Below are 27277 nucleotides of genomic sequence, written 5' to 3' on the forward strand. Positions count from 1 at the left end.
GACCAGGGCTCGAACCCGTGTGCCCTGCACTGTCAGGCGGATTCTTAACCACTGCGCCACCAGGGAAGCCCCGGAATTGATTTTTGAAATAAGCAAGGAAGAGCAGAAAACTATGACGATTCTTTGGGAAAGAGACACAAACTGCGGCTTTAAAGTAGTTCCCGACTCCGCTCCAGCGTCCCGTCTCTGGCCACACCCTTTCAGGTTCCGCCCCGCCCTCGCCCCACCCCTAAACGTGCCCCCACGCTTCCCGGAAGTGGGCGGCCTCCTGAGCAAGCGCCGTGGGCGCAGAGCACGCCGAGAGTTGTAGTTCCGGCATCTTACAGAGGAACGTGCGGTGCGATGTGGCCCCAAATATTGGTGGGGGGGGTCCGGGTTGCAGCAGGTCTGTGCCCCGCGCTGGGGTCTCGCCTCGCCGCCCGCTTTCCTCCGCAGCGGACACCCGAGAACAGCCTGGCCCTGCAGCGGAGCCTACACGCGACGGCGGCCCGGGCGCTCCCGCTCGTTCCCATCGTGGTGGAGCAGACGGTACAGTGGCCAGGCGCGGACACGGCCCGGGGGTGAGAGGGCTGGGGCACGGAGGGTCCCTGACCCTCACCCCCATCTTTCTCCTCCAGGGTCGCGGCGAGCGCGCCTATGACATCTACTCTCGGCTGCTGCGGGAGCGCATCGTGTGCGTCATGGGCCCGGTGAGTGCCCCGTGCGCGGATCCTCCCCTGCGCCTGCCCAGACCCCCTGCTCCCCTCCCCCTCACACGTCCTTGATATCCGGACTTACCCCCCTTGACGTTCCTCCCTAGGCTCCGCTCTTGTCCCAACCTGACATCCACACCCACCCCCCTTCCAGGGCACATAAACCCTCTGATCCTCCTTCCAGGCCCTTAGTACCCTTTCTACACCTTCCTTAAATCCTCTGCATCTCCCTTCCTAATCTCTGACTCGCTCCCTCACCAATGACCCTCCTCCCCAATCCTGGGCTCCAGTCACTCTCCCCAGCCTCCTTACCCCTTCCCTTCCTGGGCCCAGTGTGTACTGACCCCACCCTTCCTGTAAGCCAAACCACCTGGGTCTGGATCCCCCAGCCCCACCCCGCACCACATCACCTCCTGGGTTCTGAAGTCTTCCTGATCCATCTTCCTTGGGCTCTGACCCCCATTCTGGTGCCCTGACTCATCCTCAGCCGACCCATAACTGCCTCCCTTATGCCTTCACCCCTATCTGGGGACACCCCTCCCCGCCCCACTTGCAGATCGACGACAGTGTCGCCAGTCTGGTCATCGCGCAGCTGCTGTTCCTGCAATCGGAGAGCAACAAGAAGCCCATCCACATGTATATCAACAGCCCCGGTGAGCAGGAACTTCCCCCGGTGCCAGGGTCCTCCGGGGGACTGAGACCCCAATCAGGGATGTCCTCTCTCTGGAGCAAGAAAGGGTGCAGAGCTTCCTTCAGAATCCCCCCAAAATGCCTTGAAACCTCCAAAAGCTGCCTCTTCCCTTGCTTTTAAACAGGCACCTGAACCTGCCTGTTTGATCTCACAGGTAACGTGTTTTGTTTGTTTTGTTTTGTTTTTAATAAATTTATTTATTTATTTTTGGCTGCGTTCGGTCTTCGTTGTTGCGCGGACGTTCTCTAGCTGCGGCGAGCGGGGGCTACTCTTCGTTGCGGTGCGCGGGCTTCTCATTACGGTAGCTCCTCTCTGTTGTGGAGCACGGGCTCTAGGCGCGTGGGCTTCACTAGTTGTGGCACGCAGGCTCAGTGGTTGTGGCTCGCGGGCTCTAGAGCGCAGGCTCAATAGTTGTGGCCCATGGGCTTAGTTGCTTCGTGGCATGTGGGATCTTCCCAGACCAGGGCTCGAACCCGTGTCCCCTGCATTGGCAGGCAGGTTCTTAACCACTGCGCCACCAGGGAAGTCCACAAATAACGTTTTTACCGACCTGACTTGGTTGTCGAGATTTTTAAATTGGTAGATTCCATCCTGCCCCCACAAGAAAAGGGAGAATAGCCAAACTTTTTGTTTTGTTTTGTTTGGCCGTGCCCTGCAACTTGCGGGATCTTAGTTCCCTGACCAGGGATCAAACCCAGGCCCATGGCAGTGAAAGTGCTGAATCCTAACCACCGGACCGCCAGGGAGTTCCCTGAATAGCCAATCCTGATTGATCGTTTACTGTGCCAGGCACTTTTCTAAGCACTTTATAGGCATTTAATTCATTTTATCTTCACACAGCCTGACGTGATCGATACTATTTAGTTATTTGCAATCTACAAGGAGGCACTGTAGCTCCAAAAGTCTGAGTAACTTGCCCCAGGTCACACATGAGAAACTGCCCAGCAAGGGGGGTCAAACCCAGGCAGGCTGGCTCCAGAGCCTTCACTCTTAGCCACTACGCTCCCAATTTCTAGTTTCTCTTGAAAATTTGGCAGATCTGGCCCCCGCCCTGGGCCCACATGCACGTGTGGCAACTGTCAGCTCACTCTGGAGCAAGTCCTCATTTTTTGCTCCCACCTGGCCTGTGTCACCTGCTTCTGTCACCTTCCTATCCCTGGTAGTACTTGTGTTTGGGACCCCGGCTTTAAAGGGCTTCACCAGCCCTCCCCAGGGCCAGAGGCTGCCCTAGGGAAAGGAGGGCACAGCCCCTCACTTGCCCCCCTCCACCCACAGGTGGCGTGGTGACCTCGGGCCTGGCCATCTACGACACGATGCAGTACATCCTGAACCCCATCTGCACGTGGTGCGTGGGCCAGGCGGCCAGCATGGGCTCCCTGCTTCTGGCCGCTGGCACCCCGGGCATGCGCCACTCGCTCCCCAACTCCCGCATCATGATCCATCAGCCCTCCGGGGGCGCCCGGGTGAGTGCCGGGCCCCGTGAGCTGCTTTGGGGATGGGGGTGGGGGTCTAGACAGAAGGACCAGCCGGACAGACGGAAGTCACGTGGGGGTGTGAATGTTTTAAAATGTAGGTTTTGGGGACTTCCCTGGCGGTCCAGTGGTTAGGACTCCACGCTTTCACTGCCGAGGGCGCGGGTTCAATCCCTGGTCGGGGAACTAAGATGCCGCAAGCCACGTGGCTTGGCCAACAACAACAAAAGAAGTAGGTTTTATTAATGTGCAGGTATAGTGAGGCCAAGAGGTCAGGAGAGGGCTGCCATTGAAAAGACAGTTTGTTACTCACAGATCCCAAGAGGAGGGAGTGTGCCAGGCCACGGGGGCCACGCAGAGAGAGAGGCACCAGGGTTGGTCGGGAGGAGAGTGCAGGCAAGAGCCTTCATTGTGGTTTGTGTGGGCAGGAACGAGCGAGGCTTAAGACTGGCTAGCCTGAGTAGTTGCAGTGGGCTCTGGGCTGTAGGGACTGTCCCTAGTTGTCTGGTACCCTGGGGCGATGGGGCAGGGGGATGGTGACCCAGGGTGTGAGAAGAGAGGAGGTGTTGGGGATGTGGGCTTGGATTGGCTGCTTTGCACGTGAAAAGTGTACTCTGGACAGCGGTTGAAAATCTTTAGGAATTAGCTGCCCTGGGAGGAGCTGTTCCTCCTGGTCAGGGAGGCCCCAGCTGCAGAAAATAAGAACATAGAGTTAATACCGGAAGCCTTCCTGGAGGCGGTGAGGTTGAAGCAGGCTGTGGAGGGACTCACAAAGCCCTGTCCCACCTGCTTGAAAAACTGGCAGCCGACGCCCAGGGCAGGCTCCCGAGTCCCCTCTCCAGTCTCCCCGTGAGTGGCACATGCTGATCCCAACCTTCTCCCTCTCGGGACGACCCCCCAGGGCCAAGCCACAGACATCGCCATCCAGGCGGAGGAAATCATTAAACTCAAGAAGCAGCTCTACAGCATCTACGCCAAGCACACCAAACAGAGCCTGCACGTGATCGGTGAGCACCCTCCTGCCCCACACAGGCCCCCAGCTGCTCCCGTTTATTGTAACCAACACATATGTACGGGTCAGGCCTCTGGACCTCTGTGCTGCTGACACCAGGGCTGGATCATTCTGTGATGGAGGCCTTCCTGGGCACTGTAGGAGGTGTGGCACATCCCCGGGCGCTGCCCACTCACTAGATGCCAGCAGCACCTCCAGTTGTGACGGCCAAAACCGTCTCCAGACATCGCCCAGCATCCCCTGGGGATCAGAACCCACCCCCGTTGAGAACCCCTGTTCTGAGCACTTTAAAAAGACTCATTTACAGGAGCCTCCCCAAAACTTCATTGAACTAGGTCCAGGGGGATTCCCGGGCTTTCCAGTGGTTGGGACTCCGTGCTTTCATGGCCGAGGGCTCGGGTTCAATCCCTGGTCGGGGAAACTAAGATTCCGCAAGCCATGCGGCGCGGCCAAAAAAAAGAAATAGGTCCAAAGGTTTTGAACAGGGTCTCCCACAAAGAATATTCCAAATGGTCAAGAAACAGAAGTCAAGAGGCTCATCGCTTCTAGTGATGATGTTTAATAATGACATCATCAGGAAAGGCAAATCAAGGCCACGATGAGATACCATTTCAATCCACTGGAACGGCTCAAATAGAAAATACTGATACCCCCAAGTGCTGAGGGGAGCGTGGAGCCACTGGAACGTTTATCCACTGCAGGCGGCGGTGAAAACCATACAGCCACTTCCGAAAGCTGTCAGGCACTGAGGCTGAACACGCAGAAAGATGCGTGGTGGTTCTGCTTGGAGTATAACCGAGGGAATTGAGTGCTTCTGTCCAAAGATGTAGTCAGGAATGCAGCCCCATTCCTGTAGTCCCAAACGGGAAAATACCGAAACACCTGACAGCAGGGGAAGGAGTGGTCAGTGGTGGTGTTTAGTCACGAGGTGGGATGCTGTACCGCCATGAGGACCGGTCCACAGCCTGGATGAATCTCAGAAACACAGTGCTGAGTGGAAAAAGGAGTAAATGCTCAGTGGTTGTGTGTTTCTTTATTTACTTTTTAAATTAATTAATTAATTTTTTTGGCTGTGCCACGCAGCGTGCGGGGATCTTAGTTCCCCAACCAGGGATTGAACCTGCACCCCCTCAGTAGAAGCGCAGAGTCTTAACCACTGGACCACCAGGGAAGTCCCTGTGGTTATGTGTTTAAAGGGCAAAAACTGGCATAACGGATCCATGCCATTAGGCCACTGTTAGGGTAGTGGGTGGGGACAGTTAGTGACTAGACATGGCCCCGACGGGGTTTCGGGGGGCTCTGATCTAGGTGCCAGCCACGTGGGTGGGTTCAGTCTGAAAATCACCACACTGTCCACTTCCATGATCCACACCTTTTCCTGGATGTGCATTTACACATCAGTTAGTTAACACACACACACACACACACACACACACACAAAACTGAAACAGGTATTTTACCGATGGGGAAGCTGAGGCGCAGAGACAGGGAGGCCAAGATCACACAGGGAGGACTTGGGTGGATCGGGGACCCAAACGTGGCCCCAGGTCTCCACTCTTAACCACCCTCATCCCACTTCCACTTCCCCCGCAGAGTCAGCCATGGAGAGGGACCGCTACATGAGCCCCATGGAGGCCCAGGAGTTTGGCATCTTGGACAAGGTTCTGGTCCACCCTCCCCAGGACGGTGAGGATGAGCCTGAGCTGGTGCAGAAGGAGCCGGTGGCGGCGGTGGCAGCAGTGGCAGAACCTGCCCCAGCGAAAGCCTGAGAGCTGCCCCTCACCCTCGCCCTCCGGAGGAAAGTGGAGGCGCCAGGCCTGCCCAGCCCTCGACACTGAGCCTAGAGGGGACCCTTGAGGAACTCTGGATTTGGGGGTGCCCCTCCGGGTGGGTATCCCAGCTGAGACACTGTGATTTTAAATTAAATCTTTGTAGACTTTGCTCCCGGCTGTGGTGGCTTCCCTCCATCCTCCACCACGGCACACGTGTGCCTACACCCTGACCTTCAGCTTCCTAACTTCAGCAAAGCTACTGAGCCTACATTCCAGGCACTGCTCCAGAGGCCACAACTTACTGGGAAGAAAACACAGAAATCCCTGTCTGGAAGAAACTTACATTCTTGTGGGAGTAGACAGTTTTTTAAAAAATCAGGGCAAGAGGTATGCAACGTGTGTGTGTGTGTGTGTGACAGTTTTAGATGGGGTGGCCTGCAAAGGCCTTGCTGAGAGGGTGACATTTGAGCAAAGACCTGAAGGAGGTCTTTGCAGAGGGTGGGGGGAGCAAGCTTGCTATCTTGGGAGACAGCAGTCTAGGCAGAGGGCATGGCAAGTGCAAAGGCCCTGTGGCAGGACTGTGGCTGGCACATGGGCGGAAGCACGAGGAGGCTGGGGTGGCTGGAGAGAGTGAGGGGGAGAGAGGAGAAGACGAGAGCAGGAAGGGGAGGAATACAGGTCGTAAAAGGCCTGGTAGGTCTGAGCAAGGAGGGAGATGCCCCATAGAGGGTTTCAAGAAGAAGAACAAAAAGGAACCACAGAGTGGTGGGTGGAGAGCGGCAAGCACAGAAACCAGGAGACCAGTGAGGAAACTTGTAATCACCCAGAGGAAGGCTGACGGCTCCGGACACGTGGTGAGAGAGGTCAGATTCTAGCCAGCTTTTAAAGGCAGGGCTGGGACTTCCCCTGTGGCGCAGCGGTTTAGAATCCTTATGCCAATGCAGGGGACACAGGTTCCATCCCTGGTCTGGGAAGATCCCACATGCCGAGGAGCAACTAAGTCCGTGCGCCACAACTACTGAGCCCACATGCCTAGAGCCTGTGCTCTGTAACAAGAGAAGCCACCACAATGCGAAGCCCACACACTGCAACGAAGACCCAACACAGTCAAAAATAATAATAATAATAAATTTTTCAAATAAATAAAAACTAAAGGCAAGGGGCTTCCCTGGTGGCGCAGTGGTTGAGAGTCCGCCTGCCGATGCAGGGGACACGGGTTCGTGCCCTGGTCCGGGAGGATCCCGCATGCCGCGGAGCGGCTGGGCCCGTGAGCCATGGCCGCTGAGCCTGCGCGTCCGGAGCCTGTGCTCCGCAACGGGAGAGGCCACAGCAGTGAGAGGCCTGTGTACCGCCAAAAACAAAACAAAACAAAACAAAACTACAGGCATGGCTGTCAGCTGCAATGTGAAATTTGAGAGAGAAAGTCATCTCCCAAAACTCCAAGGCGTTGGCCCAAAGCAGCTAGAAAGATGGAAGGAAAGATAAGACGTTCCTGGGAAAGTTCAGGAGGAGCAGGATTGGGGGCCACGATCAGGAGCCGGTTTTGGACGTTTGATGTCCAAGTGCCCCAGACATCCCAGGGGATGGGTAAGTCTGGGGTCAGGGTTGGAAATAAAAATGTAGGAGACTTCAGCATGTCTATGACTTAGTGGTCAGGCTGAGAACTGGCTATGGCGTTTGGGCCTCGGAAATCACGAGTTGCCTTAGATAAATAAGAACACTTTCGGTGCTTTGGGGGCCAAAAACCAGATTGGAGTGGAGCCAGAGAGAAGGGGCTGGAAAATATTGGAGCTAAACAAGTCTTTTAAGGAATTTTGCTCTCAAGGAGAACAGAGAACTTGGGGCTGTCGCTGGAGGGTGTGTTGAGGTCAATTTTTTTTTTTTTAATTCAGGGGCCTTTTAAAAAAAAATTTATTTGTTTTATTTATTTTTTTTTGGTTGCGTTGGGTCTTCGTTGCTATGCATGCGCTACTCTTCGTTGTGGTGCGCGGGCTTCTCACTGCGGTGGCTTCTCTTGTTGCGGAGCACGGGCTCTAGGCGTGCGGGAGTTGTGGCACATGGGCTCAGTAGTTGTGGCTCACGGGCTCTAGGCACACAGGCTCAGTAGTTGTGGCTCACGGGCTTAGTTGCTCTGTGACATGTGGGATCTTCCTGGACCAGGGCTCGAACCCGTGTCCCCTGCATTGGCAGGCAGATTCTTAACCACTGTGCCACCAGGGAAGCCCCAGAGGACTTTTTAATTTGGCTTCATTCATCGGATACATTTAGCTGAACTTTTCATTGTGCACACCTTATAATGTATACAAAAGTTGAGAAATTAGGATAATGAGGTCTCACGTACCCATCACACCAACTCAAGAATTACTAATTCACAGCCAATTGTGATTCGTCCCTCCCCTCCACCCCCCATGGCACTGTATTACTTTGAAGAAAATCCCAGCTTTTCATTTCATCTGTAAATATTTCGGTATGTATTTCTAAAAGGATAAGGAATCTTTATGTCTCAAAAAACTAAAAATAGAACTACCACATGACCCAGCAATTCCACTCCTGGGTATATATCCCAAAAAAACAAAAACTCCAATTAGAAAAGGTACATGCACCCCAATGTTCATGGCGTTATTTACAATAGCCAAGATATGGAAGCAACCAGAGTGTCCATCAACAGAGGAATGGATAAAGAAGATGTGGTGTATATATATACACAGTGGAATACTACTCAGCCATGAAAAAGAACGAGGTTTTGCCATTTGCAGCACCATGGATGGACTTGGAGGGTATTAAGCTAAGTGAATTAAGTCAGACAGAAAGACAAATTCTGTATGGTATCACTAATATGTGGAATCTAAAGAAGTACAACAAACTAGTCAATTGTGAAAGACAATTTTTCCAAGGACATTGGGGGTGGTAACGCGAGCGATGGGGAGCAGGAGATGAAGTTTCGCTTGCTTGCCTGCCACTCACCTCCTGCTGTGCAGCCCGGTTCCAAAAAGGCCAGTCCGCGGCCCAGGGGTTGAGGACCCCTGATACAGAGAACAAACTAGTGGTTACCAGTGGGAAAAGGGAAGGGGAGAGGGGCAATATAGGCGTAGAGGATTAAAAAAAGGGTTATTATGGGATTATATGAAATCGTGTGTGTGAAACTTTTGAAAATTATAAAGCACTACAGAATTAAAAGAATCTTTCATTCAAAAAAAAAAGTTAATGAAAAATAAATAGGAGGGGACTTCCCTGGTGGCACAGTGGTTAAGAATCCACCTGCCAATGCAGGGGACACGGGTTCAAGCCCTGGTCCGGGAAGATCCCACAGGCCGCGGAGCAAAGAAGCCCGTGCGCCACACCTACTGAGCCTGCACTCTAGAGCCTGTGAGCCACAACTACTGAAGCCTGCGCCCCTAGAGCCTGTGCTCTGCAACAACAGAAGCCACCGCAATGAGAAGCCTGCGCACCACACAAAGAGTAGCCCCTGCTTGCCACAGCTAGAGAAAGCCCACGCACAGCAACGAAGACCCAACGCAGCCAAAAGCAAATTTAAAAAATTAAAAAAATTAAAATAAATAGGGGGGGCTTCCCTGGTGGCTCAGTGGTTAAGAATCCGTCTGCCAATGCAGGGGACACGGGTTCGAGCCCTGGTCCGGGAAGATCCCACATGCCACGGAGCAACTAAGCCCGTGCACCACAACTACTGAGCCTGCGCTCTAGAGCCCGCAAGCCACAACTACGGAGCCCGTGTGCCACAACTACTGAAGCCCATGTGCCTAGAGCCCATGCTCCGCAACAAGAGAAGCCACTGCAATGAGAAGCCAGCGCACCGCAACCAAGAGTAACCCCTGCTCGCTGAAATTAGAGAAAGCCCGCGTGCAGCAACGAAGACCCAACGCATGCAGCAACGACGATCCAACGCAGCCAATAAATAAATAAATAAATAAATAAATAGGGGGACTTCCCTGGTGGCGCAGTGATTAAGAATCTGCCTGCCAATGCCGGGGACACGGGTTTTCGAGCCCTGGTCCGGGAAGATCCCACATGCCGCGGAGCAACTCAGCCTGTGCTCCACAACTACTGAGCCTGCGCTCTAGAGCCCATGAGCCACAACTACTGAGCCCACATGCCACAAGTACTGAAGCCCAAGTGCCTAGAGCCCGTGCTCCGCAACAAGAGAAGCCACCACAATGAGAAGCCTGTGCACCGCAATGAAGGGTAGCTCCCGCTCGCCAAAACTGGAGAAAGCCGGCCCCAAAAACGAAGACCCAACGCAGCTAAAACTAAATAAATAAATAAGTAAGTAAATAGGGACTTCCCTGGTGGTCCCGTGGTTAAGAATCCACGCTTCCACTGCAGGGGGTACAGGTTCAACCCCTGGTCAGGGAACCAAGATCCTACATGCCAAGCAGTGTCGCAAAAAAAAAAAAAAAAAAAAAACCTGTAAAAATTTAAAAAATAAATAGACAAAAGGATAAGGAATCTTTAAAAAGACAACCACAATATCATTTTCAAACTTTAAAAAAATAACAACACTTACCATGGTCGAATATTCAACCCATGTCAAAATTTCCCTGGTTGTCGCTATTTCTTTTTTTTAGTTTGTTCCAATCAGGATCCCAATAAGGTGCAGGCATTGCCGCTGGTTGATAAATCTTTAAGTGTCTTATTACTGCAGGTTTCCCCTTAATCTCTCAATCTCTCCCTCTTTTTCTTCTCTTTCCTTGAAATTCACCTGTTGGAGAAACATCGTTGTCTGTCTTGTGGACTTTCCCTCTGTCTGAATTTTGATGATGCGATTCTGTCCTTGGTATTTCCGGTAACCTGGTGTATGAATCTAGACAAATCTGATCGGATTCACGTTCCGCTTTTTGGCAAATGACCTCTCAGTTGAGGGTGCCTTCTAGCAGGAGGCACATTAAATCCAGTTGTCGCTCTTTCATGACGTTAGGAGGGAATGAGAGTCCTTGTCTAGAACCACCAATATTCCAATAAGGGCTGCAAAATGGTGACATGACAATTCTACCATTAAAGGAAGAGGATCTTTTGTTTATGTCCTGTTTTTAAGCTGGGAGCCAGCCTGTTTGTATGGGGGTGGGAATGACCCAGTAAAGAGAGGGGGAACGGGAGGCGCCTCGCTTTGACCTTTGACTGAATCCCCTAACTCCACAAACCTGGCCCCAGCCCATAATCACAGCCTTGACGTCACTCCCTTGACCCCTAGACCTCAGCCTAGCTGTACTCTGCCCTTAACCTCTAGCCTTGGCCCAATCCTTCTATGACCCCTGACCTCTGACCCCCGGCCCTATCAAGCCTTCGCCCACCGCCGCCCCGCCCTCTGGAAGACGGACTTTAGGCACAGCCATTAGTCTGAGTCACTGCGGTCGACGGCGCCCAATACCGCGGGAGAGGAGGCGGATTATGGGGAGAGCCAATAGCTCGAGAGGGCGAGCCGAGTAACAACCAGTAGCCTTGAGCGAGAGGCGGGACTCTGAGAAACGCCAATCGCTGGAAGGATTCGGCGTAACCACAGCCAATGGCTCTGGGGCGGGGCGTGCTCCTGACCCCGGCAGCTTCCACGACCCGGCTCCGGGGCTATGGCCGGGAGTGGGCGGCTAGCGCTGTGGAGCGTGACCGGGCAGGGCTGGGTGCGGGGCTCGGGGCCGGCCGTGCTAAGCCGCCTACGGGACGCGGCCGTGGTACGGCCCGGCTTCCTGAGCGCGGCCGAGGAGGAGACACTGAGCAGCGAGCTGGAACCCCAGCTGCGCCGCCGTCGATACGAGTACGATCACTGGGACGCGGTGAGGCTGCTGGCGCTGGGGGCGGAGCCACAGCGGGGCGGGACCTGGGACGTTAGGGGCGGGACGGGGAGTGGAGCCCTGGGGTGGGCGAGGCTACGTCTGGGGGCGGGACCTGGGAATGGGGGCAGTGTCTTGAAGCTGAGGGGCGTTGCGGGCAGGGAGAGCGCTTTGGACATGAGGGCAGGGTCGTAACAGGAGGCAGAACCTGGAACTGAGGGGTGTTTGGGGAACAGGACCAAAGTTAGGGGCGGAAACGGTGTGGAGGGAGTGAGGGAGGGTCACGGGTTGGGGGTGGACCTGGTGTTGGGTGGGATCATGTTGTGAATATTGAAGCTGGGCCAGCATTAGGGACGGCATCTGGGACTGAATTGGAGCCTGATGGTGGGTAGAAAGGACTGAGGCCAGGGGTTCGATCCCTGGTCCAGGAAGATCCCACACGCCACGGAGCAACTAAGCCCATGTGCCACAACTCCTGAGCCCAGACGCCACAGCTACTGAAGCCCGTGCTCCGCAACAAGAGAAGCCACCGCAATGAGAAGCCCGCTCGCCGCAACTAGAGAAAGCCTGCGCGCAGCAACGGAGACCCAACACAGCCAAAAATAAATAATATTTTTTAAAAAACGACTAAGGCCAGACCCAGATGGGTCAGGGTTGGGGTCTGAGACCCAGCATCATGGGGTAGATAGGACCAAGGTTGTGAGTTGAGGGTGGGGTCAAGGGTCATGCTGGAAAAACCAGGCCTTTGCTTTGCACTTCCACCACCCTCTCCCCCAACCCACCCTAGCCCCACAATGTGCCTTAGTTTCCCTTTTCCCCCCTGGGAGCTTCCAGGCTTGACCTGAGCTCTCTGGGCAGGCCATCCACGGCTTCCGAGAGACAGAGAAGTCGCGCTGGTCAGAGGCAAGCCGGTCGATCCTGCAGCGTGTGCAGGCAGCCGCCTTTGGCCCCGGCCAGACCCTGCTCTCCTCGGTGCACGTGCTGGACCTGGAACCTCGGGGGTACATCAAGCCACATGTGGACAGCATCAAGGTGTGCAGAGGCCAGTGCCTTGGAGTTCCCGGCTGGGGGTGAGCCGGCCAGGCCAAAGCCCACCTGCCAGTGTGTCCCCTCTTCCAGTTCTGTGGATCCACGATTGCTGGCCTGTCCCTGCTGTCTCCCAGCGTCATGCGGCTGGTGCACACCCAGGAGCCAGGGGAGTGGCTGGAACTCTTGCTGGAGCCGGGCTCCCTCTACATCCTTAGGTACTGGCAGCCAGGGAGCCCCCACCCCACCAGTAACTCCTGAGATGCCCACCCAGCACTTTGAGCACCTTCTCTCCTTCAGCCCTGACAGCAGACTCTACCCCCCACCGCAGGCGCTCTGCCTGGAACAGGGGCTGCCCTCACCCCACCCGGCCACAGCCTCTATTTTCTCTTGCAGGGGCTCGGCCCGTTATGACTTCTCTCACGAGATCCTTCGGGATGAAGAGTCCTTTTTTGGGGAGCGTCGGGTTCCCCGGGGCCGACGCATCTCTGTGATCTGCCGCTCCCTCCCTGAGGGGATGGGGCCTGGGGAGCCCGGGCAGGTGCCCCCACCCTGCTGACCCCGGGGCCCTCCCCCCCAGCTGCTCAAGACACCGTGTTTGTGAATAAAGTTGGAGAGTGGACAAGCTGGCCTTCCTGGCACCGGCTGTTTTGGGGGGCTGGAATCTGCAGGGGAAGCCCGGGACCCCACCTGCCCACCCGTCGGGAGCATCCCCGGCAGGACACACACTCACGAGGCTGGAGGAGCAGTTTCCTTTATTGCGCCCCTTGCTGGCGGCCCAAACCACCTCCCCTTCTCTTCGCCTCAGCATCCAAGCCTCCAATAAATAAGTCAGCTGAGCTCCTCCAGCGGCTGCAGGGCCCCAGGCCGGGCATTCTCAGCCGCCGCAGCCACAGGCTGCCGCCGAGAGCTGGGGCAGCCGCTGCCAGCGGTGGCGGTCGTCGAGGAAGGCCACATCGGCGTAGCGGGTGGGGCGGCAGCAGGGCCCACCGTGGGCTCGGCCCTGACCCCGCAGCCGGGCCAGCGTCAGGCCGTGCTGGGTGCGGGCGCCGCGGGGACAGCTGCCGGCACAGTAGCGGAAGATGACCGTCTCCTCCGACGTGTAGCCCAAGCCCAGCTCGGCCACGGGCAAGGGTAGGCTCCACAGCTGGCACGGACCGGCCAGGGCTCGGCGCGGGCGGGTGCCTGCGGGGACAGGGGGCAGCTGACAGCGGGCAGGGTCTGGGCAGGAAGGAGTCGGGGAGCGCACGGGGTTCTGGGGGTCCTTACCCAGCTGCGGCCTCCAGGTCCCTCTGTCCACCACTGGCTCAGACAAGAGCTCCTCCTCTGCCACCGAAGCCCCCCAGGCCCCAGGGCCCCCGCGGAGGTCCAAGTGCAGGGTCAGGAGCAGCAGAGAGCCTAGCAGGACTCGTCCTGTGGCCATGGTGACGGGCAGGTCCTGAGGGTGGAGATGCCCTGCGTCCTCAATTTATCCCCCGCCTGAGCTGCGGAGATAACCTCTTCACTGCCGGCCGCTGCCCTGTCACAAAGGCCTCCGCGTCCCACACCTGGGGCCCAGGCAGTCCCTTTCCTCCTGCCCCACACCGCACATCCTTCTAAGAGTTAAGGGCGCACACCCCCCGCATACCCCATCCAGACATTCCACAGACCTATTTCCGACACCCCCTCCGCCCCCTGATTTACGAGTGTCGTGGCGGCAGCCAGGGCCGAGCCCAGGGCGGGCAACCAGGGTCCCCACCCGACCTGTCATCTGGAGGGAGAGGTGGGGGGCCCCGTGGGTCCCCCACTGGGGGCTCTCCCCACTTGGGCAGGGTGCTGGGGCTCAGTAGCCCCTGTGTCACGCACCAGGTAGAGCAGATGTGGGTAGGGGGAAGAGGTGGGTTGGCAGGTGGGTGAGCTGATGGGGAATCCATCGTGGCTCCTGCCTGGAGGATTAAGACATCATGCCCCTGTCTCCGGGCCTGGCGGGGCCAGCATCAAAACAGGAAAGGGGAGAGGCCCGAGGACAGCCAAGAGCTGGGACACCAGGGGCAGGAAGCTCACCCCGCAGGGACTCCTGTCTCTAGAAGGCCAACCTGAGCCCCCTGGGACCTCAGTCCTGCCCTAGGGTCAGAGGGCATCAGCAGAGGGGCGGTTAGGCCCCACCCTGGTCCCGGCGACCTCCCTGCCCTTCCCATCACCCCAGGGAAGTGAACCTCCATCCCCAGCCGTGAAAGGGGGCTAAACCAGAGTCCCTCCCACGTGGGGAGGGCAGACAGAAGACGCATTTAGTGTGTAACGTGGTGCCTGGCACTGTGCAGTTGCGAGAGCTTCTGAGGCAAGGGAAATACGAACAGCTTGTGGAGGTTTGACGAGGTGCTCAATCTCACGCAGGTGAGACTGGCTTAAAACTCGGATGAGACTGTGCACCCAAGATTGGCAGACATCAAAGTGTGCTTACACCCGGCTGGGGGTGTGTGTGTGTGTGTGTGTGACACGGGCACGCCTGTTGGTAGCACTGTAAATCGGTAGCCGCTGAGCATTTGCTGCAGAAGGTGCAAATCACATCCCTGATCCAGGACACTCTGCTAAACCAGAGTCCCTCCCACGTGGGGAGGACAGACAGAAGACGCATTTAGTGTGTAACGTGGTGCCTGGCACTGTGCAGTTGCGAGAGCTTCTGAGGCAAGGGAAATACGAACAGCTTGTGGAGGTTTGACGAGGTGCTCAATCTCACGCAGGTGAGACTGGCTTAAAACTCGGATGAGACTGTGCACCCAAGATTGGCAGACATCAAAGTGTGCTTACACCCGGCTGGGTGTGTGTGTGTGTGTGTGTGTGTGTGACACGGGCACGCCTGTTGGTAGCACTGTAAATCGGTAGCCGCTGAGCATTTGCTGCAGAAGGTGCAAATCACATCCCTGATCCAGGACACCTGCTCAGGAACTCATCCTCCTCAGGTGAGGCAAGATGCAAGCTCAGGGTTATTCGCTGCCTTTTGTATCAGCAAGAGACTGGAGAGGACCTCAACTCCACCCACAGGGGACCGCCTCAATGGTTTTGGTGTGGTTTTTCTTGCGCTGTTTATTGAGACTACTTTCAGATGGGGGGTGGGAATGTCACTTATCCAAAGTCACCCAGAATTAAGAAACACCGGTGGGATTTGGACCCAAGTCAAGCTGAATGGAAGACCCCTGCTCTGAACCACCGGGGCACATGGCCCGGCCTGGTGGGGAGGCCTTAGACCTCGGTCCACGTGGCAGGCAGAGCAGGGGTGAAATTGCCAGGGCAAGGGGCCATTGCTTCTCTCCCAAAAGGCCTGGCGGAAGGATGGGGAGGGAGGGTGGAATGACCTGGGACATTCCTAGGAATTAACCTGGCGTCTCAGGCATTCCCGCTCGGCAGCCAAGGGCCTGTGGAACTGGATGGGAAAGTTTTCCACCCGCAGTCTCCAGCTTGGGCAAGACGGAAGGCCGGCATCCTGCCCCCAGCTGGATCCCTCCAACGGGGGTTCAGAAGTACTCCTGCTGCCAAATTCCGCTTCCAGCAACGTGACTATCCACGAACTCAAAAAGCCCTCCTGCTACAGCACTCCTAGCAATGCTAGATAAAATAAACGCCTAACCAACTTGTAAGCATCTAAGGGAAGCCCCAGAAACATCACTGGGAAGTTGAAAAATAGGGGCCAGATGCCAAGATCAGCAAGAAGGGGGTTTGGGATTTTGTCGCCGTGTAGGGACAGAGCCACAAGCTGAGAACCACACCTAAAATGGGCTCAGGACAGGACTTCTGGGGCACCTGCTGGGAGCATAGGCAAAAACCATCTGGAAGGACTTGCCTGCAAAGCAGACCATGCGGGAGTCTCACAGATAGAGGCCCGAGCTGGCCATGAGTCCGCCATCCCAGATCCCAAAACACGAGAACAGATCATGAAAAGGAGTCAGGATACAGCAGGATGCCCGTGAGCTTCAGGTCCTAGGTGAGTGTGATGGAGACTGTAAGTCAAGGATGCTTAAAACTAAAAATGCGAAAGAAGGGATCAAAAGCAGAAGGGGCCACTCAAAACAGACCTGCTGATCTGAGAAACAAAGATAACTTGGAGAATTGGAAAACAGACAGTGAAACTAAGTACTGAATGGTTTAGGTGGTGGCTAAGCCACAGCTGAAGAGAGAACTGGTCAAAGGAAGACCTGAAAGAGATCACCCAGCAGAAGCCCAGTGGAGGAGGCTGAGGGGTAAGGAGAGGATTAAGTTCTAGAGGTTTCAGAAGCAGGGGACTGGAGACTGAGAGAAGTAAACTGTGGAGAAAACACTGGGGTCCTCAGACTCAGAGGGTGGGGTGACAGACGGGCAGCGGGACGGGAGGTGGTGAGTGTGGGAATCAAGAGCCCGAGGATTCTAGAAAACAGAGCGTGTTTATTGGGGGAGCCTCACTCCTTGAGGGAGAAGTGCATCTTGTCGTTGATCATCTTGCGCTCGGGGTTCAGGCGCTTGAGGATCTGGGCCAGCACGTTCACCGTCTGCTCACTGCTCAGCCCCGTCTTCTTGGTCTGGAACTTCTTCAGCAGGTCCTTGGTGGTCATGGGCTTCCGTGTCAGGTAGCGGCGCACGGCATCCTCGGTCACCTGCACGTCGCTGGAGGTGGGCAGGTGGGTGTCAGCAGGCGGCCCTCCGTGCCCAAGGCCCCCTCCGAGGCCCCCCCCCAAGCCCCCTCCCTGCTCCTGCCATCCTCGCCAACTTACCCGCTGCTGGGAGTGGACTTCCCGGACTGGGGCTGAGGGGTGGACTTCCCCGACAGGCTCTGGGGCCCGGTGTCCAGCCGCAGCCGCTTGGCCGCCGGCGTCTCGCTGGTCCGCTTCCCTGTGGGAGCAGAGGCGGGGCTGAGCCTTGGGGCGGGGAGGCTGGACCCCTGGGGGAACCCCGGGCCAGCGATGCCAGGATTACATATGCAAGGGGTTCAGGGGCAGGCAGACAGGATGCTGAAAGGGAGGGCAAGTACAGGGTCAAGAGATTGAGGCGGGCAGGGCGGGATGGGGCGACTCACCCTGCTCCAGCTTGTTGGCGGCCGCCCGCAGGGTGGAGGAAGTGCTGCCCGTCTCCGTGCTGGGTGTGCCGGGCCGGCTGTTGCCCCGGGAGCTGCCACCCGACTGCTTCCGCTCCCTCTTGGGGGGCGTCTTCTTCTTCTGGGACACCGGAGTTGGGGATGTGAGTCTGGAGAGGGACACGCCGTCCCCCCGCCCCGGGCTGGGCCTTACCGCCATGAAGAGCGCCGAGGAGGCCTCGCTGTCGATGTCACTCTCCTCTGAGCTGTCCGACTCCTCGCTGCTGTCTGCGCAGGGCCAGAGGAGGGGCGTCAGGAGCGGAGGCCCCGCCCCCCCCAGCCCCATCCCAGATCAGGGGCCTGGGCCGCAGCCGGGGGAGGCGCACCCACCTTTCCTCCGCTTCTTGTCCTGCGGCGTGGGCGCCTTCTTCTCCTCCTCGTCCTCCTTGTCCTCCTCAGGTGGCTTCTCCTCCTCGCTCTCCTCGCTGCTCTCACTCTGCTCGTCCACGCCCTTGGGGCCCTCCTCCTGCTGGGTGACCTTGGGCTTGCCCTCCAGCTCATCCTGGGAGCTGCTGCAAGACAAGCACAGAGCGGGCAGAGGGTGAGGGAATGCATGTGCAGGCCGGCCCAGGGTCTCACATCCGCCTCCTGCCTGCCTCACCTGGAGCCGTCGGACATGTAGTCCACCTCCTGGCCCTCAAAGTCCCCATCGTCACTGTCCTCAAAGGCCTCGTCGTCTGACCCCTTCTTCTTCTTCTTCTTCCTGCCCCCCTTGCTGGGCGGCGCCTTCTTCTTGGCTTTGAGGGCTCGGCCGCCTGGGGAAGGGGAGACAAGGGGAGGGGCTTGGATGGGCACACTTCACGCTTTGTGTATCCGATGACACCTGATGTCTCTGGGGCCTTTGCCCTCTGGGGAGAGACACCAGGACCGGCCCCAATTCCTCCAAGAGGCAAAGAGCTGGCCCAGGGGCGCACCTCTCACCCACAGGCCAACCCGACTCCACACCCCCACCACCCCCTTCTCTCTCACACGCAGGGCCACCATCCCTGCCCTGTATCACCTGGGCAGCCAGAGACCAGGCCTTGGCCCAGAGCCCACTGGCATGACTCAAACTGGCCAGTCCTAAGCCGTTTCCTTGGAAACCCCAGTTGAGGCTGTGGCCGAGGCCTTCCTAGGCTCCCTGCTGCCTCCTACCAACCCTGGCGCTTCCCCAAGCGGACGAGCTCCCGGGCCCAGAGGCCCATGAGTAACCAAGTTTTCCTTTCAGGGGCATTAACCTCTCTGAGTCATCACACAGCCACCTTGATAAATTATGACCGGGCACTAATCAGGCAGCTGTGCCGACCACCCCAGCTACGGAAGCTCTGCCAGCCTCACCCTCCTCGCCACTGGCCTCGCTGTCATCAGAGGACATCTCCAGGTCATCCTCCAGGTCGTGGATGCGCAGCTCACTGGCCTTCTTGCGCCCACGCTTCTCCTTCTCCTCGTCCTCCTCGTCCTGGTCCTGGTCCTTGAGCCGCCGCTGCTGCATGATGCTGAAGTGGTTCAGGACTTTGTTTCTCCTGTGGGTGGGGGGCACAGCAGGGGCTGACAAGGGGCCTGGCTCCAGAGCCCGCCTCCAGCAGCTGGGCCTTGTCCCGGGTGCCACCCTGCACTTCCACCGGGCATTCCCCAGAGGGGAACCACAGACACATGTAGGTGAGAAGAGGGACAAGCTGACCCCGCACATGGGGACGCACAGGTGTGGCAGCAACAGCCTGCGATCACACAGGGAGAGCTGGCCCTCCTTCAGTTCCCGCTCTACCCAGAGTCCCTCAGGAGAAGGCCTCACGCGACGCTGATGCCCCAGCACCTCGCTTGGGCTCAGGGCCTCTCTCGGGCAACAGAATCAGGCCATATGATACAGTCACATCCGTCGCTTTTGTTGTAGTTCATGGGTGCCTTCTTTTTAATGGCAGGGGGTACTGGTGTTTCCATTTAGAGTGGTGATGAAAGTTTTTAAAAACGTGATTGCATTTAAAGACAGTCTTAGGGGACTTCCCTGGTGGTGCAGTGGTTAAGAATCTGCCTGCCAATGCTGGGGACATGGGTTTGAGCCCTGGTCCGGGAAGATCCCACATGCCACGGAGCAACTAAGCCCGTGCGCCACAACTACTAAGGCTGTGCTCTAGAGCCCACAAGCCACAACTACTGAGCCTGTGTGCCATAACTACTGAAGCGTGTGCCTACAGCCCGTGCTCTGCAACAAGAGAAGCCACTGCAGTGAGAAGCCTGTGCACTGCAACGAAGAGCAGCCCCCGCTTGCCACAACTACAGAAAGCCTGTGTGCAGCAACGAAGACCCAACACAGCCAAAAATAAATAAATTTATAAAAAATTTTAAAAATAATAAAAATAAAGAGAGTCTTAGGATTGTATATAACAACAGGAGCAGAATTCATGGGTAGTATATAAATAAAAAAGAATGAAGCTGTATTCAACATGGTACTGGAAGTCCTAGCCACAGCCATCAGATAAGAAAAAATAAGGAATCCGAATTGGAATGGAAAAAGTAAAACTGTCTGCAGATGACATGATACTATATACAGAAAATCCTGAACACACCACCAAAAAAACAATTAGAACTGATAAATGATACTGCAGGATATAAAACTAATATATACAAATCTGTTGTGTTTCTACACACTAACAACAAACTATCAGAAAGAGAAATTAAGAAAACAATCCCATTTACAATCGCATCCAAAAGAACAAAATACCTAGGTATAAATCTAACCGAGGAGGTGAAAGACTTGTACTCAGAAAACTATAAGAAAGAAATTGAAGATGACACGAACAAATGGAAAGATACACCATGCTCATGGATTGGGAGGATGAATATTGTTAAAGCGACCATTCTACCCAAGGCAATCTAGAGAGTCAATGCAATCCCTATCAAAACACCAATGGCATTTTTCACAGAACCAAAAAAATAATTCTGAAATTTCTATGAAAAGACAAAAGACCCCAAGTAGCCAAAACAACTTTGAGAAAGAACAACAAAGCTGGAGGTATCATGCTCCCTGCTCTCAAACTATACTACAAACCTACAGTCATCAAAACAGTATGGTACTGGCACAAAAACACATAGACCGATGGAACAGAATAGACAGTCTAGGAATGAACGCACATTATATAGTCAATAAATCTACGACAAAGGAGGCAAGAATATATAATGAAGAGAAGACAGTCTCTTCAATAAACGGTATTGAGAAAATGGGACTATTCTCTCACACCACACACAAAAATAAACTCAAAATGGATTAAAGACTTAAATGTAAGACCTCAAAGCATAAAAATTCTAGAAGAAAACATAAGCAGTATACTCTTTGACATTGGTCTTAGCAGTATTTTTTTGGATATGTCTCCCCAGGCAAGGGAAACAAGAGCAAAAATAAATAGGGCAACACCAAACTAAAAAGCTTTTGCACAATGAAGGAAACCATCAGCAAACCAAAAAGGTTGCCCACTGAATGGGAGAAGGTATTTGCTAATGATATATCTGATAAGGGGTTAATATCCAAAATACAAAGAACTCATACAACTCAACATGAAAAAAGCAAACAACCTGATTAAAAAATGGGCAGAAGGGCTTCCCTGGTGGCGCAGCGGTTGAGAGTCCGCCTGCCGATGCAGGGGACACGGGTTCGTGCCCCGGTCTGGGAAGATCCCACATGCCACAGAGCGGCTGGGCCCATGAGCCATGGCCACTGAGCCTGCGCGTCTGGAGCCTGTGCTCCGCAACGGGAGAGGCCACAACAGTGAGAGGCCCACGTACCGAGAAAAAAAAAAAAAATGGGCAGAAGACCTGAATAGACATTTTTCCAAAAAAGACATACAGATGCCAACAAACACATGAAGAGATGCTCAACATCACAAATGATCAGGGAAATGCAAATCCAAACTGTAATAAGAGGGCTTCCCTGGTGGCACAGTGGTTGGGAGTCCACCTGCCGATGCAGGGGATGCGGGTTCGTGTCCCGGTCCGGGAGGATCCCGCATACCGCGGAGCGGCTGGGCCCATGGGCCACGGCTGCTGAGCCTGCGCGTCCGGAGCCTGTGCTCTGCGGTGGGAGAGGCCACAGCAGTGAGAGGCCCGCGTACCGCAAAAAAAAAAAAAAAAAAACTGTAATAAGATATCACCTCACACCAGTCAGAATGGTTATTTTCAAAAGACAACAAATAACAAGGGTTGGTGAGGGTGTGGAGAAAAGGGAACCCTCGTGCACTGTTGGTGGGAATGTAAATTGGTGCAGCCACTGTGGAAAACAGTATGGAGATTAAATTAAAACTACCGTAGAATCCCAAATTCCACTTCTGGGTGTCTTTCCGAAGAAAAGAAAAACACTAACTCAAAAAGATATATGCACCCCTATGTTCATTACAGCACTATTTACAATAACCAAGATGTGGAAGATAAATACTGTACTTATACGTGGAATTAAAAAAAAAAGAACAAACATAACAAAACAGAAACAGAGTCATAGATACAGGGAACAAACAGGTGGTCGCCAGAGGGAAGAGGAGTGAGGGGATGAGTGAAATAGGTGAGGGAGATTACGAGGTACAAACTTTCAGTTGCAAAATAAATGTCACGGGGATAAAATGTACAGGATAGGAACAGAGTCAACGATGACACAGTATCTTTATATGGTGATGATGCAACTCGACTTATCGTGGTGATCATTTTGAAATATATAGAAATATCGAATCAATAGGCTGTACACTAGGAACATAGTGATGTAGGTCAATGATACTTCAACCAACAAACTCACAGAGAAAGGAATCAGATTTGTGGTTACCAGAAGTGGCAAGAGGGGGAATTGGATGAAGGTGGTTAAAAGGTACAAACTTCCAGTTATAAGATAAATAAGTACTAGCGATGTATAGTGTATGACATGATTATGATTAATTACCACTGCTGTATGTTATATATGAAAGTTTTGAGAGTAAACCCTAAGAGATCGCATCACAAGGAAAAATTTTTTTTCTTTCTCTTTTATTTTATACCTATATGAGATGATGGGTGTTCACTAAAAGTTATTGTGGTAAACATTTCATGGTGTATGTAAGTCAACTCATTATGCTGTACACCTAGAACTTAGTGCTGGATGTCAATTACACCTCCATTAAACTGGAAGGAAGAAAAAAAAAAAAAACAGGAATGAAGCTCCATTACACAAGAATGTAAATGTACTTAACACCACTACTGAATGGTACACTTAAATATGGTTAAGATGATAAATTTTACAGATTTTTTTACTACAATTAAAATTTTTAAAAAATGAAGCAGCGATACACACTACAATGTGGATAAAGCTTGAGGACACCATGCTCAGTGATATAAACCAGACATAAAAGGCCAAACACTGTCTGATTCCACTCCCTAGAGGGAGGACTCAGATCCAGAGACAGGAAGTAGATGGTGGGGGCCGGGGGCTGGGGGAGGGGCTGGGGAGTCAGTGTTTCATGGGGACAGAGTTTCAGTTTGGGAAGATGAGAAAGTTCTGGAGGTGGAGGGGGCAGATGGCTGCGTACTTAATGCCACTGAGCTGTGCATTTAAAACTGGTAAATGTTATTTTATGTGTATCCTACCAGCAGTTGATCCAGCTGTGAGACCTGCCTGGGGGAAGCCTTGTAGGCCGGGAGACCCCACCCTGCTTGCCGATTCCTGCTCCAGGGCTCAGCTCAGCCACTCCCCCACCCCTGGCTCTTGCACCGCCCTGTGCGTCCCTGATGGTCCCATGTCCATTCCCCCACTGGACTGGGAGCTCCCTGAGGGGCTGGTGAGATCTGGCTTGGTCACCACTGAGTCCCCAGCTCCCAACCGGGAACGATGTTCGGGGGATGCACCTCATTTCCAGTCGTGCCCCCTCACTCACCTCTCCCACTCCTCCTCGGCCTCCTCGGCCGTGAGCGTGCGGTGCTTGGCCAGCGGCGTGAAGTTGTACCAGTTGTGCACGGGGAAGGCCTCAAAAGCCCCATCAGGGCACTGGGTAAAGATGTAGTAGGATGTGTTCTCTGTCACACCTCCCTTCTTTATGCCCTTGAACCTGCATGGAGTTCAAGGTTACTGTCAGCCAGAGGAAAAGGCACCAGCCCCACCCTCATACACCCCCCTGCAACCCCAGGCCTACCCCCTCTCCAGAGCCACCTGAGTCCTCCCAGCAGAATCTGAGGCTGGAAGGCCTTGGGCTGGCCCTTCGACTGTCTGAGCCTGGATTTCCACATCTGGAAAGCACGGCTCCCCACCTTGCAGAGCGGGCTTAGGGTTCCTTTGCATTATACATGTCATGGTCCTTTCTGGCCATGAAGAGCACAGGGCCCTACAGTCAGACCCCTCCGGATTTGCCTCCAGAATCTTCCTGGGGGCTGAACCACTGCCAGCCCCCTCCTGGCCTCTGGCATCACCCGCAAGTGGAGGCAGTCTTACAGCGTGCCCCCTCCCTGCCTACAGCCTTCAGGCTCCCCTGGGCCCCAGCCCACCCACAGTCCAGCTGCAGCCTGGCGCCCACCGCCCTATCCATCTGCCCACCCTGTCACTGTCATGCGCTGTGACAGTCCCTAGGGCTCGGCGCTTCGTGCCTTCGTGCTCGCTCTTCTGCCGGAGTGCCCTTCATCCCCCTAACCTCTGTCCTCCCCACCCCCCGAACCCCAGGTGGCCCCTCGCTGGGTACCACAGTACCAGAGCCCGGGCTTTGGGCATCCCGGCCCTCAGAGCTCCTGCCCGGGCATCCCGTCAGCTCATCTACCCAAGTAAAACCCTTCGCAGGAGGATGAGCTGTCACTCCTGGGCTGTTACCCCCGCCGTACAGCAGGCACATGAGAGTTCAGCCGAGGGCACCCACGGAGTGGGGTCGAGAGCGGCACTTACTTCCGGCCTGATTTGCCATTGACTCGGAGCAGCCAAGGCTGGTCCTCGGGCCGGAACTCCTTGAGGACTATGCCGTACTTCTTCCTCCGCGCCTCCTCTCGGAGCCTGCGGTTGAACTCGCTGCCGGCGCCCGACTCGGGCATCTCCTCCTCTTGGTAAATCTTCTTGTTGCTTAGGTCGCGTTCCAGCCGGGCCTGGGAGGACAAGAAGCAACACCTCTCATCCGGGGGCCTGATCCCACCACCAACACCCTTTCCTCCCCCGAAGCTGCGCGGCGGGCACTCAAAGCCACCTGGTTGGCGAAAAGGCGCTCGGTGAAATGTGGGTGAAGGGATCTGGGCAAGCCCTGTACTATGTCAATTTTTGCAGCTTTTTGAAAGTTTGAAATTATTTCCCAGTGAAAAGTTAGAAAGAAAAAGATTGGCACTGACATATATACACTAATATATATAAAACAGATAATTAATAAGAACCTGCTGTATAAAAAATAAATAAGTAAAATTCAAAAAAAAAAGAGAAAAGAAAAAGAAAGAAACCCCAGAACCCAGCCACTTCTCAAAACCTGTTTGCTCCAAACCCCATCATGGCTCACCTGGACCACAGCCTTCACCTCCGCCCCGTCCCCTTCACCTGCCCTCGACCCCACAGTGGCAAAATCACTTTACAATTCTCTGTTTCTAAGCCTTTAATGGCTTCTGCTATGGATGGATGTTTGTGTCCCCCCAAAATGCCTTTGCTTTTTTTTGCTGCGCAGCTTGTGGGATCTTAGTTCCCCAACCAGGGATTGAACCCCGGCCCTCGGCAGTGAAAGCGTGGAGTCCTAACCACTGGACCACCAGGGAATTCCCCCAAAATGCATTTGTTGAAGCCTAATCTCCAGTGTGATGGTATCTGGGGTGGGGCCTTTGGGAGATGATTAGGTTATGAGGGTGGAGCCTTATGAGTGGGATGTGCGCCCTTATAAAGGATTCCAGAGAGCTCCATCCCCCTTCTGCCAGGTGAGGACACAGTGAAAAGGTACCAGCTATGAAACAGGAAGCACACCCTCACCAGACACCAAGTCTTGTTGGCACCTCGATCTTGGACTTCCAACCTCTGGAACTGTGATAAATACGTGTCTGTTGTTTATAAACCACCCAGTCTCTGGTATGCTGCTATAGCAACCTCTACAAACTAAGACAGTTTCCAAAGACCTTTCTACAGGGGACGCGGGCTTGTGCCCTGGTCCGGGAAGATCCCATGTGCCGCGGAGCAGCTAGGCCCGTGAGCCGTGGCCGCTGGGCTTGCGCGTCCGGAGCCTGTGCTCCGCGACGGGAGAGGCCACGACAGTGAGAGGCCCACATACTGCAGAAAAAAAAAAAAAAATGCCCATCAGTGGACACAATTTCTCCTTTCAGGAGAAACCTCCTGCAGGGCCAGACATATCTCACCCCCAGGGATGCCCAGCAGCTCAGCCTGGGCCTTAGTCATCACTTATCTCCACCCAGGGACAGCTGAGGATACTAAGCCTTAGTTACTATCACAACTAAGCAACTATTACAACCACCAAGGCCAGGATCAGGTTCTCTCACGCCCTCAGAAACGGGACTTACCTGATTCCAAGTAGCGAGGTTGACCTTATCGGCTGCATTGAAAGCCATGATATTATATTTTTTGGTGGTATTTCTGGAATGGACAAGAAAAGGCAGTGCTCAATCATTCATTCATTCAGTAAACCCTCCCTGGCTCAGCCCTTTGTGCCTGCGCTCATGCTGGGGGCCCATAAAAGAACCCAGAGGTTCCCAGTCTGTCAGGGAAGTGGGATCCATACTCCCAAGCCCATTCAGAGAAAAGGGACAAAGATTTCTAGGAACCCAAGATGTGGGGATAATTGGGAGCTCAGCCCTGGGCCGGGGGGTGGGCAGGCAGGGAATGCCTCCTGAAGGAGGAAAATCCAGGAAGTGAATTTTGCAGGATCAACAAGAATCCACCCAGCAGAGTCACAGTTGGCATTCCTGCCAGAGGGAATGCTAGGCAGGGGGCTGCGTCTTACTGTATATTAATGTACTCGTTCATTCATTCACTCCATTCAAAAAAGTGATGCCCCAGAGGCCTCAGCTCAACCCCAGCCCTGGAAGGAGAATCAGGAGGTGCCAGGCACGTCTGGAGGCTCGTGAAATTTTAATCCCTTTTTGAGGGAAGAGTGGGAGGTGAGGGTCAGGGACTTACTTGGGAACTCGGACGACATACTCAGTGACATTCTGGCTGCTGGGGCCCTGAGGGGAGAGAAAGCAGGACGGTGAGTGGAGGGGCTACAGAACCCACCACCTGGACCCCCCGAACCGCCTCGCCGCACACTTACGAGGGCCGCCATGGGCGATGGGCGATGGGCGATGGTCGGGGACCGGTCCGAACCTCGTCCTTTTCGCCTTCCCCGGGGTCCGCGTCCCTCGGTCCCGCGGAAGCCACCCTCAAGGTGTCGGGCCTCTGGCTCCGATAGAAGACCCCAAGCCCGGGGTACAGCAGATCCTGGAAAAATCAATCCGGAGGCGGCACTGGGTCAGCGGTCAACCTCGGAGGCCTCTAGTGCCACACCTGCGCCTGCGCGGCCGCCTATACCGGAAGCGAAGCTCTCCAGCAGGCCGAGTCGCGGAAGCCGACTCTGAGCTAAAGACAACTCTTTCTACACCTGGAGCGCTGGCTGACCGCAATATATAGCGCCGATAACCCCCATCACGCCGCGTGGGAACGCCCCCCCACGTGACGTCCCACTTACCACCGCGGGCATCTTGGGAGGGGAGGGAGAAACTCGCCCAGCTCGTGGGCTCTTGGACGCGTTTGCGCATGCGCTACTCCGCTCCGGAAGTGAGTCAGAGGAGGCTGCGTTACCACAGCAACCGAGGCCTTCTTCGCACCCAAC

General features: G+C 54.8%; 4 protein-coding genes across 10 annotated transcripts; 2 read left to right on the forward strand and 2 right to left on the reverse strand.

Annotated features, from left to right (window-relative positions):
* The first annotated feature begins 268 nt into the window (after positions 1-268).
* On the forward strand, positions 269-5808 carry CLPP (caseinolytic mitochondrial matrix peptidase proteolytic subunit). Its single transcript, XM_004277265.3, has 6 exons — positions 269-528; positions 618-689; positions 1249-1345; positions 2659-2846; positions 3757-3862; positions 5461-5808. The coding sequence occupies exons 1-6, from the start codon at positions 343-345 to the stop codon at positions 5634-5636; spliced, it is 825 nt and encodes a 274-aa protein (XP_004277313.1). The 5' UTR covers positions 269-342; the 3' UTR covers positions 5637-5808.
* A 5330-nt stretch (positions 5809-11138) lies between these two features.
* Positions 11139-13070, forward strand: ALKBH7 (alkB homolog 7). Of its 3 annotated transcripts, none has more exons than XM_033400899.2 (4): positions 11143-11403; positions 12278-12451; positions 12539-12663; positions 12842-13070. In XM_033400899.2, the coding sequence occupies exons 1-4, from the start codon at positions 11158-11160 to the stop codon at positions 13002-13004; spliced, it is 708 nt and encodes a 235-aa protein (XP_033256790.1). In that variant the 5' UTR covers positions 11143-11157; the 3' UTR covers positions 13005-13070. The 3 variants fall into 3 exon arrangements, with proteins under 3 accessions (XP_049563583.1, XP_033256790.1, XP_004277314.1); XM_004277266.3 differs by having other exon boundaries at positions 11167-11422; XM_049707626.1 differs by lacking the exon at positions 12539-12663 and having other exon boundaries at positions 11139-11403; positions 12254-12451.
* Positions 13071-13204: 134 nt separating this feature from the next.
* On the reverse strand, positions 13205-16669 carry PSPN (persephin). Of its 2 annotated transcripts, XM_012535684.3 has the most exons (3): positions 16263-16499; positions 13715-13883; positions 13209-13630 (listed from the first exon to the last, which is right to left on the reverse strand). In XM_012535684.3, exons 1-3 carry the CDS (start codon positions 16353-16355, stop codon positions 13323-13325), a joined length of 570 nt encoding a protein of 189 aa, XP_012391138.2. In that variant the 5' UTR covers positions 16356-16499; the 3' UTR covers positions 13209-13322. The 2 variants fall into 2 exon arrangements, with proteins under 2 accessions (XP_033256791.1, XP_012391138.2); XM_033400900.2 differs by having other exon boundaries at positions 13205-13883; positions 16263-16669.
* A 151-nt stretch (positions 16670-16820) lies between these two features.
* On the reverse strand, positions 16821-27071 carry GTF2F1 (general transcription factor IIF subunit 1). Of its 4 annotated transcripts, none has more exons than XM_012535756.3 (12): positions 26720-27071; positions 26587-26633; positions 25971-26043; positions 24379-24572; positions 23387-23557; positions 18843-19027; positions 18127-18280; positions 17856-18034; positions 17680-17753; positions 17469-17607; positions 17167-17284; positions 16821-17059 (listed from the first exon to the last, which is right to left on the reverse strand). In XM_012535756.3, the coding sequence occupies exons 1-12, from the start codon at positions 26729-26731 to the stop codon at positions 16855-16857; spliced, it is 1551 nt and encodes a 516-aa protein (XP_012391210.1). In that variant the 5' UTR covers positions 26732-27071; the 3' UTR covers positions 16821-16854. The 4 variants fall into 4 exon arrangements, with proteins under 4 accessions (XP_012391210.1, XP_033256788.1, XP_033256787.1 ...); XM_033400897.2 differs by having other exon boundaries at positions 17469-17604; positions 17856-18037; positions 26720-27069; XM_033400896.2 differs by having other exon boundaries at positions 17856-18037; positions 26720-27067.
* Between the last annotated feature and the right edge of the window lie 206 nt (positions 27072-27277).

This window comes from Orcinus orca, chromosome 3 (genome assembly GCF_937001465.1).
Source record: "Orcinus orca chromosome 3, mOrcOrc1.1, whole genome shotgun sequence".
Classification (NCBI taxonomy): domain Eukaryota; kingdom Metazoa; phylum Chordata; class Mammalia; order Artiodactyla; family Delphinidae; genus Orcinus; species Orcinus orca.

Excerpts from the sequence above, each read along its gene's own strand:
- CLPP (XM_004277265.3), top strand. The coding sequence starts at position 343 with ATGTGGCCCCAAATATTGGTGGGGGGGGTCCGGGTTGCAGCAGGTCTG. Across the intron at positions 690-1,248 it reads TCGTGTGCGTCATGGGCCCG|ATCGACGACAGTGTCGCCAG; the intron begins GTGAGTGCCCCG and ends CCCCACTTGCAG. Across the intron at positions 2,847-3,756 it reads AGCCCTCCGGGGGCGCCCGG|GGCCAAGCCACAGACATCGC; the intron begins GTGAGTGCCGGG and ends ACGACCCCCCAG.
- ALKBH7 (XM_033400899.2), top strand. The coding sequence starts at position 11,158 with ATGGCTCTGGGGCGGGGCGTGCTCCTGACCCCGGCAGCTTCCACGACC. Across the intron at positions 12,452-12,538 it reads CACATGTGGACAGCATCAAG|TTCTGTGGATCCACGATTGC; the intron begins GTGTGCAGAGGC and ends CCCCTCTTCCAG. Across the intron at positions 12,664-12,841 it reads GGCTCCCTCTACATCCTTAG|GGGCTCGGCCCGTTATGACT; the intron begins GTACTGGCAGCC and ends TTTCTCTTGCAG.
- PSPN (XM_033400900.2), bottom strand. The coding sequence starts at position 16,355 with ATGATCTGTTCTCGTGTTTTGGGATCTGGGATGGCGGACTCATGGCCA. Across the intron at positions 13,884-16,262 it reads CCGCATGGTCTGCTTTGCAG|GACCTGCCCGTCACCATGGC; the intron begins GCAAGTCCTTCC and ends CTCCACCCTCAG.
- GTF2F1 (XM_033400896.2), bottom strand. Across the intron at positions 17,608-17,679 it reads CCTCGGCGCTCTTCATGGCG|AAGAAGAAGACGCCCCCCAA; the intron begins GTAAGGCCCAGC and ends CCGGTGTCCCAG. Across the intron at positions 17,285-17,468 it reads CGCCAACAAGCTGGAGCAGG|GGAAGCGGACCAGCGAGACG; the intron begins GTGAGTCGCCCC and ends CTGCTCCCACAG.